Genomic DNA, 14139 nt, shown 5'->3' on the forward strand with positions numbered 1-14139 from the left:
AAATGCTATAAATACTGTTGTTTCAGACCCAGAACGATTTCATGGTGATCTGCAATGTTGCAAAAATCTTAGAACTTGTAGTGCCACTAATGGAACACCCAAGTGAGACCTTTCTTGCCACTATTGAGGAAGACCTCATGAAACTCATCATCAAATATGGCATGACGGTAAGCTTTTAATTGCTACTATTTAGTTGTTTCCATTTCACATTGTGAAATACATGGTTTTGATTTAAAGAAAGTCTGTCTTCATTATGAAGATAACTTTTAAGCCATGAAAAATCAATGTTCTTTGTTTACTGATGTTTGTATGTGTTGTTGCTATATTTTAACAATTATAAGTTTGGGCAGGTTTTCAGAGCAGTCTAGGAGATGGACATTACATCTGTTAGATAGTTAGTTTTAGTTCTACATAGCTTTTTCCTACATAACTTCACAAAAATCTCAGTTTTAACTTCTAAATATATAACTCATTTGTTCTTTCTTGATCCTAGGTTGTTCAGCATTGTGTGAGCTGTCTTGGGGCTGTTGTGAACAAGGTCACCCAGAACTATAAATTTGTGTGGGCCTGTTTTAATAGATACTATGGTAAGTAAAATCACAACATGTAATTGTCACTTTTCAGTTTTGGCTACAAGTCTTGTCTTAGGGATACACCATGATTAAATACTGTGATCAAAACTTTTTTTCTTACTGTAGGTGCACTTTCAAAATTAAAAAGTCAACACCAAGAAGACCCCAACAGTACAATACTTACTGCCAATAAACCAGCACTCCTTAGATCACTTTTCACCGTTGGAGCATTGTGTCGGCATTTTGATTTTGATCAAGAAGATTTTAAGGGCAACAGTAAGGTAAAATAACTTGTATTTACTCTCCACATCTTATGTATATTGAATGCTCCACTTCAATTTGAAAGCACAGTATTCCTAGTCCCTCAAAGCTATGTATTTTTTCATAATGCATACAATATAGCTTTTTGGTTTGTAAATACATGGTTTTGCAAAGGCCATGCAGTAAGATTGTGTTTCTCCTTTTTGATATTTATGCTTTTTATAAGAGATTAAAAACATCTGTTTCATCTTCAAATAGCTGCTATTTTTGTTTTAATTTCCTCAGGTTAACATTAAGGATAAAGTACTCGAACTGCTGATGTATTTTACAAAGCATTCAGATGAAGAAGTACAGACAAAAGCCATTATTGGTCTTGGTAAGAAATATTAATAATTTTTATTATTCTGCTATAGTAAAAATCCATGCATTTCAGCAGGAATTAATTTATTTGTGTAGTGGCAGGGGAGTTTGTTTAAAAATCAAAGTTCACTGCATGTTTTATTTGAGAACTTGCTATAGAAATGTAGTCAAAGGGATACTTTGAAGTTGCATACTTCTGCAGCAGAGTGGATGCTTTTGACAGTGAATGCCTTTTTGATGTGTGACCAAGTCTTAAAGCATCAGGTTTCCAAAGTAATGGAGATGTTATTTTTTTCCCCACATGCAAGTATGTTGTTAACTCCAAATCTTGTTTTTCAGTCTACAAGGTATGGTTACCTTGTAGGTTACCATAGAAAAAATGCTGGAAAAACTTTGAGAATTTTAAGTATAGGGGCAGATATTCCACAGGAGTCAAGGGAACTCTGGCTGTTTATACCAACTGGGGGATGCTCTGTGAGATTTCACAAGGCATTGAGATGATGTCATAGTCTAAATATTACAGTTTGTTTTGGGATTTTGACAGTATTTCAATTTTAAATAGATTCTTTATCTGAAGGCATTAGTATGGTATCTCAGTGACTTGCAGTAGTACATGAACTGCCATTGAGTGGTTTGTATCACGTTCATCCTCTGCTCAAGGACAACAACTGTACATGTGAGAGAATCTTGTTTGGGCAGATAGGCCTTGGTTTCTGGAAGAGTTCAGTTCATGGTTATGGCTTAGTCTAAAGAAAGTTGTCTACCATGTCTACCATGCATGTGAGCTTGCATTGTATGGTTTAACTGTGGACAAGAATTTGCCTCCTTATGCTGCTGGTTAGGTGGCTTTTTAGATATCCTGCTTCAGTTCAGACTGAGGACTGAATCAAGTCTCAAGACTGAGACTGAATCTTGATTTGATATTCTGTGAGGAAACCATTTCAGACAGCTGAGTGGGATTAATGGCTTTAGAGTTGTCCCTGTTGCAGGAGCAATGCTATGGTGTTCTGGACTAGCTGGAGGTTTTTCTAGGCATTGTATCAAGATGCACAACACTTACTGTAGTCCATTCTAATTTAATTGTCCTCTACAGAATATTGCATGTGGGATAGGGGCTGTCTTCCTAACCATAGACATGATTGCTTTACTCATGGATGCTGAGAATGTTGCATTCGTCAAAAATGTTTCTAAATTACAGACTGAATTGTGATCAGTTTGGGGGAAGAGAAGAAAACAGGGATGGCTATCAGTAGGCATTCTTCAGATTTTTTTTTTTTTCTTCTCTGCCTGTAAGCATGTCAGTCAGTATTTTAATTAAGCCTCAGACAACTGTTTTCAGTGATATATTAATCTCATCTAAGTACTGGTTCCATTTTGAGGGTAGCTGCTGGATGTACAGAGATGTGGTAGGCAGTGCAAAGTTCTACCTTACAGGCTGATAATTGAGCCAAGTTGTCAAATCCATTCAACATTTGTGTGCAGCAATAAGATGAAAATGACTGGCAAGCTAATTCAACATTTATATACAGTGAAGGCATCACATGAAGAGTGTGTGCTTTCCTATCGGTAATTATTAGTGTGTCCTTTCAGTAAGGACACTCAACAGTTTTAGCCTTTGCTTTGGGATGTGTCACTGCTGTTGAGGGATTAAGCTTAACCATAAGCTTAATGGTTATGGTTATGCTTCTCTTCCAGATGTGTACTTGCAAGGCAGATTGAGGATACAAAATTTTGTTAGTAAATTTAGCTAAACCTGTAAGTATGTAACAGGTAATGTCTTACTCAGCCAAGTTCAGTGCTTACTCTTAACAGAGTGAAAACAAAGGTATGAAGAGAAATGGTGTGAGGGCAGCCCTGAGATGTGAAGTCAGTCCTTAAAAGAACACAGCAGATGCCTTTTTTTCACCTCCTATGACAAATTCTTATGCCAAGTAAGATTTCTTCCCCGCTTACAGGAGATGGAAAAATAAGAATTTCCCAGAGAATACTGATGGTTTTAGACTCTTTTAAGTAAGTGAATGAAGGAAAGAAAGTGTTATGGATTGTTACACATACATGCAAGTGCTTTTCATTTTTAAAATTAACCTTAAGAAATGGGTTGGACTTTCTCAGAGGTGGTCAAGTTATAAACATCAATATACACCTGTATAGAGTGCACAATTATACTACATACTCCAAAGAGGAGCATCATTCCTTTTTCTTTCCCCTCTTTCCCCTCCATCTCCCCTGCCTTCTCTCCTCTTCCTGTTTTGAGACTGAAATGAGATCTTAAACACACTGAGGTCTTGCCCTAGACTTAGCCTTTACCTACAGTGTCTTTTCTGTGTGCACAGAGCCAGTTTTAAAAACCTGACTCAGTCTTCCCTTTGTTACAGCCACTTTTATGCGTTGCTTTTGCATAATTTTATTCGCTTTCATTTTTTTCCCCCATTCTTATTTTATGTTTATGTTTTTTCTGTGTGTTCATTCAGAATCTTAGTTTCCTGTGGTCGTGAAAAATACACTTAAACGTCTGCTTTTCTCACTGTGTTTAAAAAAATGAATCAAGTAGTTAAACATAGTTTAAATTGGGAAGTTATGTTCCCATTACTGTTTTTTTATGATACTCTAAGAGTTTGTCGGCAGCACTTCTAAATCTACATATGTGATCTAAAATGATATATACTGTCACTAATTTAGATCAAAGTTTTTATGAAATAAAGACTTCCCTGACTAAGAATAACCAGTTCTTTGTCAAGGGTAAGGCTGCAGCTAAAAGCAGTTCTATAGTTTGTATCTTCCAACAGATGTAGTCTTGGGAATGCTTCAGATAGTTTTCAAGAGAAGACCTGAATAGGTATATGAATAATGACAGAGAGAGGTATAAATTTTATTTTACTGTGTTCACTATGTTTTTTCTTTTAAGATTTTATTTTTTAAATACTCGTGGTATTTATCAATTTTTCCACATTTGCTCTGCCTCCATATGAATAACTCTTCACAGTTTCAGCAGAATGTTTTTCTCCAAATGTATTAGAAAAACAATGGGTAATTTTTAGCAATGTTCCTCGCTTGCTCTTGGGAGAGCTCCTAGTCATTCAGATGCAGACCAGTACACTGGACATGCTTCCAGACCTGTATAACTCTTCTTAGTGCAACTGCCCTGGGTCGGCACCCCATCTTTATCTGTCAGTCATGACTAATAGAACTGTCATGGCTAATAGAACTCCTTATAAGCTTTGAATGGTGTCCATATGAAAAAGCAATACTATTTGTACTAGAAAAAGCTATGCTGTTGGGAAGAGATAAATTTCATACCTCTATTTTGAAGAAAGACTTAAAAAGCAGAAATACAATTTCTAGATAATAACGTGGAATATTTCCTCTTTTCTTCTGCCCTTAGGATTTGCATTTATACAACACCCAAGTTTAATGTTCGAACAGGAAGTGAAGACTCTGTACAACAGCATTCTTTCAGATAAGAACTGTTCAGTAAACTTAAAAATCCAGGTGTTAAAAAACCTCCAGACCTACTTGCAGGAGGAGGATACGCGCATGCAGCAGGCAGACAGAGACTGTAAGTGTTGAATTCTTTTGTGCTAATGAGGCATGCAAAACCTAATTTTCTTGCATACAATTACTATATACATGAACTGAGTCACTTAAGATTGTTATCTAATCAATAATATTGTACACAAAGTATCTTAGAATAATTTTCAAAAATTCATTATGTGCATAGGTATATTGAGAAGTGTAGCTTATTATTTACTTTCAAGATGTATAAATCCTGAAAGCCATCAGGAATGCATAATTGCTGTTAATGATGGTAGTAATACTTTTTATCAAAAACTTCTCTAAGGTTAATTTGCAGATACAAAATAAGAAATTTTAAAAATTAAAACCTTTATTGAGGAACAAGACTTTAAAGTCGTCTCTCTTCAGTTTTTTGAAGTATATTTGTCATCAGACTGTTCTATGTTTCATGAGATCATAAACCCATTCTAAGACAGCTGAAATGTGTATGTATTGTAAAGCTTAAGGATCAGTATGCATCAAGTAATGGTAAAGTAAATGATTATACTGTGGTGAGTGTGCTATTGCTTTTGTCCTTTTTACAGGGAAAAAAGTAGCAAAGCAGGAAGACCTGAAAGAAATGGGTGATATTTCCTCAGGGATGAGTAGTTCCATCATGCAGCTATATCTCAAACAGGTCCTTGAGGCTTTCTTTCATACCCAGTCCAGCGTACGCCACTTTGCTCTAAATGTCATTGCACTGACGTTAAACCAGGGTCTCATCCATCCTGTTCAGGTATGGTAGGCTTTTATGATGGGGGTTTTTGTTATTCAGGTTTTCAGAGGTTTTTACACTTGCTAGATTCATTTCTAGTTTTTCTCTTCCAGCTATGTTACAGTAATTTCTTATTGTAGCAAGGGGCCTTTACTGAAAGCATATTTTGAAATCTGTTTTATGTTGTTTAGCCAGTGAGATTCCAAATGCTGTATTTTCTTGTCTTTGGATCAAGATGTAAAACCCCAGCCAGTGCCTAAAGAGCACTTACAAATGTACATTGGAGCATGTTTCTGTTATACTTAGAAATTTCAGGTGTATGCCAAGCTGTTTTCTTTATTTGATTCTTTATCCTGAAAACTATGTCAGCTTGCCTCCACCTCAACCCATGTCCTCCAAACACTATGGAACTCTAGAGTCAATGCCAGATCTTCAGTTATCATCTCCATTATTCTTTGCTTACATAATATTTTTGTAATTATTTTTTTATACCACAGCCATTGTGCATATTCAGTCATAAGTGGGTGTTTTCTTGTTTTTTAAATAGCATTTTTTTGTAGTGTCAATTGACTTTAGAGTTTGAGAGAAATGGAAATACTACCTGAAACCTCACACAACTTCTGTCATTTATAATGCTGGTCTCTTGTGTATTTTGTACTATTTGCTTGCAAAAAGTAGTCAGGTAGTAAGTTGCATAGAGCTTCCTATTCTAGTTTCTGCAGTAGTCAGAATATAAAAAGAACAACAGTGTAATATAAGAACAAAGAGTGAGAAAGAGGAGGTACAATGACTCTGAATAATCATTTCATTTGTTTTTCAAGTGTGTGCCATACTTAATTGCTATGGGCACAGATCCAGAGCCCTCTATGCGAAACAAAGCTGACCAGCAGTTGGTGGAAATAGACAAAAAATATGCTGGGTTCATTCATGTAAGTAATTCTAATTTATCATTTTACAAAATACTGTTACGTTCTCTGGTGACTTAACACTTGAATAGGCCTCAGCTGCAGAAAAAGAATATAAAGTAACAAATAAACAATAACTATAAGCGGTTGTAAAGAAGATCCCAACTCTTTCCCCTGTTTGGAGATTTCTGTTCTTAGAAATAGAAAGGATATAATAATTTGAAGCATCTCTTCCAGTCTAAAATTTCCTTTAATTTATAATTCACAGTAGTGTTCTCCTCACTGAATAGTACATAAGAGCATTTATTTGATAAGAGGTAAGGACAGCTGTTTCATAATGTTTAGCAATGATTTTCCTGTATCAGTAGACTAGGGAAGAGAACACCTTGTGAAAGTAGAGGTCCTTAGTGTATATGTATTAGAACGTTAAGGCATCAAGGCTTTATAAATTGTAATCTAAGCAGAAGGAGCATAGGAAGGTGTTAAGAACTGAGGGATGTTGCTGAAAGGAAAATCTGAGGGCTAAGTGAGGACTTGTGGAGTTGTGGCATAGTGCCATTAGTTCTGCTTAAGATCTGAAATTGAGTTGCAGCACCCTCTCCTTATTTCAGAAGGCCTCAGTCTTGGTTCAGTGTGTGTACTACATTGTGGGACTTCCCAAATTTGATTCTATTCCACTGAAATTGGAGCATTGCACTGTTCATGGCATCCAAACAGATACCTAATCCAGTAGGTGAAGGCTAGCAGATGAAATTTGCTATGTAGGCAGCTGGGATTTAAGACAATGTATAGATGAAGAGACAACTATGCTGAACAGAAGCAGAGGTGGTATGAGGAGAGTTGGATATGCAGCCTAGCTAGAGATTGTTTGTTCTGAAACTAGAGCAGGAGCCTTGAAGTAAGTAAAATCAGCTGGAAATTACAGAATATATGCAAAAAAACCTCACTTTCTGTTTGTCAGTCCTATTGTACTAATATGGACTCAGTTGTTGGTTTCGCTACAAGTGACATCAAGCATGCACATTTGGTAAAATATTCTGTTCATGTATGAAAACATTTCAGTATTCTTGAAAATTGTTTAAATTGGAATACCTGGCTGCAGTGGGTAAACAGATTAGCTGTATGTTTCTGACATTGAATTTACGGTGAAAGCAGTTCACAAGACATTTTGATCTCTGCCACAAATTCTGTTTTAATCTGTTTGCCAACTCAAAAGGTAGTAGTGCACCTCAGTGCATGTTTGAAAGTTAAACTTCTGATGAGCATCCACTTAAAAGGAAATAAGCTAAAAAATGAGCTAGCAGTTTCTGTTGACAGGCATTTGTTTAATCTTCCACTTTCAGTTTTACTGCTTGAAAGCAATGGTTTAAATAAAAATAAATACTTTTCCATTTCAGATGAAAGCAGTGGCTGGCATGAAGATGTCTTACCAGGTACAACAGGCAATCAATACCTGCCCAAAGGATCCTGTAAGAGGTTTTAGACACGATGAATCATCCAGTGCATTGTGTTCACACCTATACTCCATGATCCGAGGGAACCGTCAACACAGACGAGCGTTTCTAATTTCTTTACTCAACCTCTTTGATGATACTGCAGTAAGCATCACATTTCCTTCACTTAAAAAGAAAATAAAATATAGCATTACAAGCTTAAATTCTCCTTTTACAATGTATTTTTATGACATAATTATTGATAACTTTATTTCCCTAAGGTACTTTGTTTTGCTTTGTAATATAAGGTATTTACCTATATAATAGAATGCATTTGTTACTTTTGCATCGCATTTGTTACTTTTGCATCATTCTGTACCTTTCCGTACTCAGTTTGGATTGATCAGAAATAATGTATGACTAAATTTTGCATATATACATGTTGTTTAGAGTGGGTTTGGGGGGTATGTAGAATAAAATTTGTGATCATGTTTTTGCTCTAGACTGTTAGGAACACAGGATAAGTGTATAAATCTAAGATATTTGTATGTATATTTATATGTACTTTTTTTTTTTTAACCTCCAGAAAACAGAGGTGAATATGCTCTTGTACATAGCAGACAATCTAGCCTGTTTTCCTTATCAAACACAGGAAGAGCCACTGTTTATAATGCATCATATAGACATTACACTATCAGTTTCTGGTAGCAACCTACTACAGTCATTTAAAGAGGTATGTGCATTTATATTTTAGTGTATTTATTATGATGGCAACATAAGCTTCTCTCTAATTTGGTCAATTTTTCAGTGAATACAGTACCATTATTATGATATGGACCAGTAGTGTTACTCTGTAACCGGTAGTTAAAATACAAACAACCCTTTCTGTTCTGGCCTGCATCTGGTAGACACTAGTTAAAAACTTTCCTTACATTGCTGCTTATGTTATTTAAAAAGAATGACAAATTTTGAGATCTTAATATTAAATCTATATCATTCCCTAATATTGCTGAATTAATTGGAATTAATATTAATTGCATGCATCTGGGAAGTACACGAACCCAGAATCATCATGAAATATCGGTCTATTGTGGTTGTTTGTATAATGTTAATAATAAAATCCAGTTTGCTGTTTCTTTTGTTGTCAAGTAGCTGATGGCAGTTGCATGTGTTGTCGCCTGGGAGACTTTAAATACATTGTTTATTGCAAGAAAAAGTGCGCAATATGTCTTTTCTTAAGGTAGCATATAAGAACCCCAATAATGGTATAGTATCTGCTGTTATGGCAATACACAACCCTGTAAGAAAAAGGCCTCTGTTTCTTAGACTTCAGTGTCTTCATTTCCTGGACAACTTTAACAGTAGAAGGTCCAAACTGTCAGGAAACAAACCCATTTCTAGAATTTCCAGTCCGACTAGTAAGTACAAGTCAGAGTTGATACCTGGAAAGTACACTGCTTTGAATTCTCACCCCACCAAAGTCGATTTTTAATCTGCTAGAAAGAGACAGTACATTCTTTAGATGGGGGACCAGTGTGTAGCACCAGCACATAGAGGATGAGATCCTACTTGGGACATCTTAAGTTCTGTGTTATGAGAAATCATACTATGTGCAGTAATAATGCAAGTGTGAAATTCTGTAGCTCTACAAGTAGTAGAACTGATTATTAGTAATACTATATATGATGACTTGGGGGTTTCTCTGGTCAGCAGTGTAATTAGTGTCATAGAATTTTAACAGAGACAAGGATTAAAATCAGCTTGGACTAGTCTGTACCAAAGTACATATGGAAATATATGTAACACGCAAAAATTATATTCAGGTGAAACAAAAATGGATTTTTCTTCCTGATTTATTGTATTTGGCCTTCTACTGCATTTTACTGTCTTTGCTAACAAACTTGAGCAGTCTTTTTAAGAATGACATGCCAGTGGAGTACTTATTGCTTCAGTTCCTTCTGTAACCACCTTGCAAAAAAAATGTGGACTTTGGATCAAGTTTTCAGGGGCTTTGGGTTATAAGGGTTGAAGGCCAATGGCATCCTGGCCTGTATCAGAAATAGTGTGGCTAGCAGGAGTAGGGAAGTGATCGTGCCCCTGTACTCGGCCCTGGTGAGGCCCCACCTCGAATACTGTGTTCAGTTTTGGGCCCCTCACTACAAGAAGGACGTTGAGGTGCTGGAGCGTGTCCAGAGAAGGGCAACGAGGCTGGTGAGGGGTCTGGAGAACAAGTCTTATGAGGAGCGGCTGAGGGAACTGGGGTTGTTTAGCCTGGAGAAAAGGAGGCTGAGGGGAGACCTCATGGCTCTCTACAACTACCTGAAAGGAGGTTGTAGCGAGGTGGGTGTCGGTCTCTTCTCCCAAGTAACTAGCGATAGGACGAGAGGAAATGGCCTCAAGTTGCGCCAGGGGAGGTTTAGATTGGACGTGAGGAAAAATTTCTTTACTGAAAGAGTGGTGAAACATTGGAACAGGCTGCCCAGGGAAGTGGTGGAGTCCCCATCCCTGGAGGTATTTAAAAGACGAGTAGATGAGGCGCTTAGGGACATGGTTTAGTGGGCATGGTGGTGTTGGGTTGATGGTTGGACTCGATGATCTTAGAGGTCTTTTCCAACCTTAATGATTCTATGATTCTATAATTCAGCATCTTTTTGCAATAAATAATTTTAATCTTTGAATATCAAGTTATGAATTAATAACATTGTTCAGGGAATTCTTCCTAATTTAAGCCAATAATGATTTTGGAAAGATTTTTTAGAAACGTACATGATGCTACTTACCCTAATTTTGGAATGTGTGTTAACTTCTCTGTCTCGCAGTCTATGGTGAAAGACAAAAAAAAGGAAAGGAAGCCTTCATCAGACGAGGAGACTGAGAGTGACAGTAACAGTGGTAGTGAGAGCGAAAGTGAGGAGGAAGCTTCTAAGCCTCGGAGGTTACGGAAACGAGTAGACTCTGATTCAGATTCTGATGAAGAAAATGATATAAATGCTGTGATGAAATGTTTACCAGAAAATTCAGCTCCTTTAATTGAATTTGCAAATGTCTCCCAAGGCATATTATTACTTTTGATGCTGAAACAGCATTTAAAGAACCTCTGTGGATTCTCTGATAGGTAAGGATATTTAGATAATATGCCATCTTGTTATCTAGTGCATTCTTTGTAAGGATTAAGTTTGGAAGGTTTTTGGTTTTGTTTTTTTTTAAAGTTGATTGTTAATTGTTTAAGCAATAGATTTGTGTAAGAGAAAAAACATATATGTAATAGGTTGAATGTAATGAAACTTTGGCTTAGAAAAAGTAATGATTTAATTTCTTACCAGGATGTCTATTGTATACGGAATGATTAAAATATAACTACTTATATTGAAGATTTTAAAGCTTTTCCTTGAAATTACTTTGGACTTTCCTTAAAAGCTCTTCCGTTTTGTTTTCTTTAAACAGTAAAATTCAGAAATATTCTCCATCTGAATCTGCAAAAGTTTATGATAAAGCGATAAACAGGAAGACAGGAGTTCATTTCCATCCAAAACAAACTCTGGATTTTCTGCGGAGTGATATGGCTAATTCCAAGATCACTGAAGAAGTGAAGAGGAGTATAGTAAAACAGTACTTAGACGTAAGTAAAGTTGCTTTGCAGAAAACCTGAAATCCTTTCAAACTAGGTAACGCAGTATAAACTTGAAAGTAGATGCTGATGTATTGGATGAACATTTCAAAATGTGAAGTTCCTGGTAATCTTATGCAATATACTGATAACTCACCATTTCCTTTCAGGATGTTTAGCAGGATTATATTTCAAAGTCTTATAATAAATTTAAACGCAATAAAAATTAATTTCAACTAAAGGATATTAATCTTTACAGAGTATTTTCTAATTTCTGGTATCCATCTTGTATACCTCTACCATATAACTTGTTCACTTTATCCCTGACTGTTTCCATCATAGGAACAGAGACTAGATCTAGTGTATTTACCTCCCCCCCCCCCCCCCCCAATTCTCTAAAATATTAGCTAGAGAAAACTTGCAGTTTTGGAAACACAGGAAGAAAGCTTTTACATATCTACTAGAAAATGAAAGTAAAAAGTTTGTAGAACAAAACACAAGCTGTTGAAGTTTGAAGTTGTCTGCCATTTGTTTTACCCTGTTTGTTTATCTTTTCATTTGCTTTTTATTTAATGTAGTGTGATATGAATGTCTGTTTTTGAAGTTAGAATGTGGACTGATCTGGATTTTTTTAATAGTTCAAGCTCCTTATGGAACATTTGGATCCTGATGAAGAGGAAGAAGATGGAGAGGTGTCAGCTAGCACAAATGCTCGCAACAAAGCAATTACCTCGCTGCTTGGAGGAGGCAGCCCTAAAAACAATGCAGCTGAGACAGAGGACGATGAAAGTGATGGGGAGGATAGAGGAGGAGGCACTTCAGGGGTGAGGCGGAGGAGGAGTCAACGTATTTCGCAGCGTATTACGTAAAATTATTTTTATGTGCTTATAAATGTCAGTCTATTATATTAAATGTACACCAAGTAATGTAATCCACATGAAAGAAAGCATTTTGTAGATAGAGATTCTCTACTTAACCATTTATACAACTTTTGTAGAAAGTTTAACAGAAAAGACAATAAAAAAAAAAACAAACTAGAAAATGAGATTTATCCCGTATAAAAATTTATTAATTTTCCTTTGGAATGTACTGTGTGTTATCCTTTTTATTGTTGCCAAGTTTTTATGTAGCTTTATGATTCGTGTGTATATATAATTTTATATATCAATAAGAGATAAAGACACGGGTACAAATTAAGAGTATGTGGTTTTACAAGGATATGTTAACCCCTTGGCGCTGGCGGTCGCTGTGCGTCTCATTGCCGGCAATGGAATGTGTGCCGGGAAATCCCAACTCCCGGCGTCAAGGGATTAAAAGCAATAAAAGCAATAATTTCACTAAAGTTCTTCTGTGTAACACTTGGTCTTTTTTCCCCCCCAATGTTTTAGTCATTGAGAAGGTCAAAACGAAATTCAGACTCTACGGAGTTGGCAGCACAGATGAATGAAAGTGTTGATGTCATGGATGTCATCGCTATTTGCTGTCCAAAGTACAAAGACCGACCACAAATTGCAAGAGTAGTACAGAAAACCAGCAATGGCTTCAGTGTTCAGTGGATGGCAGGCTCCTACAGTGGCTCCTGGACTGAGGCTAAGCGCCGTGATGGCCGCAAACTGGTGCCTTGGGTAGACACTATTAAAGAGTCAGACATTATTTACAAAAAAATTGCTCTAACGAGTGCTAATAAGCTGACTAATAAAGTTGTTCAGACTTTACGATCGCTGTATGCTGCCAAGGATGGAACTTCCAGCTAATGTATTTGTACATGCAGCCAAATTTACAGGAATTGAAATAACAGAAAAACTTGAAATATCAACTTTCTGGCAAAAAAAAACAAAAAAAAAAAAATCACTTAAATGAAGAGTAAGAATGGAACCTGGGACGCAGGAAAAAAGAAGGAAATGTTTGGTAAACATTTATGTGGGAGCTTCCTTCGCTGTTGTGCAGCAGAAACTTCTCAGTTCATTTTTACTCCCACTGTATTATAGTTTAACAAAAAATTGTTTATATCTTGAAAAAAAACTTTCTGTTTAAAAAAAAATAAACAAGTGAATGTTGGAAATTAGTCTGTTAATGTTCTTAATAAAGTGTTCTTGGAGTTTAACCTAGCAGCGGATGGCTTTCTTTAGCTTAGCCCAGTTTCCAGGGAAGCATTGTTTTTCCAGGCTGTAAAATGGCAGAATCTCCTGGATATATAATTTATTCTGTTGAAGAAAAAAAGAAAAAAAAGCATGCAGTATCTATGACCTATCTGCAGGAGGAGTTTTTGTAAATGTAGATTTTGATGTATTGGGTCACCCTGAAATAATACAAGAAAAGGGATCCCCAGCAAATCTGGTGGAACAAATACTGCAATAAATTTTTTTACTTCTCTTTGTTACTTGTCTGTTTCCATTTGAATTTCTTATTGTAAAGATCTGTTTAAATCCATTTATATTATTTTGCAGTCTTTTATGTAAAATTTACTATATTAGTGGTTTTCAAAACAAGACAAAATATTGTTTATACAGTTTGTATAGGCTGACTTCTGAATAATTGGTATCTTTTTATTTTTATCCCTTAAAGGGTGTAAACACAAGTTAACTCCAGGGTTTTATTGTATCCTGCAATATTTAGTATTAACTATATGATTTAGCACTGTGCCAAACACATTTTCAAGAGTACGTTTTGATATAAAAAGAAACTATAGTTTATTCCTTGTATGCTTCAATTTCTTTCTAATGCTGTCCAACTG

The 14139-nt window shown here is 36.0% G+C and overlaps 1 protein-coding gene across 2 annotated transcripts in view; it reads left to right on the forward strand.

The window, feature by feature from the left end:
• Positions 1-13785, forward strand: part of LOC143172283 (nipped-B-like protein) — a 173447-nt gene extending 159662 nt beyond the window's left edge. The window contains exons 35-47 of one of the 2 annotated variants that reach the window (XM_076361527.1): positions 27-167; positions 494-587; positions 699-853; positions 1119-1209; positions 4576-4749; positions 5291-5481; positions 6282-6389; positions 7763-7963; positions 8385-8531; positions 10618-10913; positions 11243-11417; positions 12044-12270; positions 12794-12858. In XM_076361527.1, coding sequence (XP_076217642.1) covers positions 27-167; positions 494-587; positions 699-853; positions 1119-1209; positions 4576-4749; positions 5291-5481; positions 6282-6389; positions 7763-7963; positions 8385-8531; positions 10618-10913; positions 11243-11417; positions 12044-12270; positions 12794-12800 — 2007 coding nt within the window. In that variant the 3' untranslated portion in view covers positions 12801-12858. Of the gene's footprint in view, positions 1-26; positions 168-493; positions 588-698; positions 854-1118; positions 1210-4575; positions 4750-5290; positions 5482-6281; positions 6390-7762; positions 7964-8384; positions 8532-10617; positions 10914-11242; positions 11418-12043; positions 12271-12793 lie in introns of both variants that reach the window. The other variant, XM_076361526.1, reaches the window with a different exon arrangement.
• The last annotated feature ends 354 nt before the right edge of the window (positions 13786-14139 follow it).

Source organism: Aptenodytes patagonicus, chromosome W (genome assembly GCF_965638725.1).
Source record: "Aptenodytes patagonicus chromosome W, bAptPat1.pri.cur, whole genome shotgun sequence".
NCBI classification, from domain to species: Eukaryota; Metazoa; Chordata; class Aves; order Sphenisciformes; family Spheniscidae; genus Aptenodytes; species Aptenodytes patagonicus.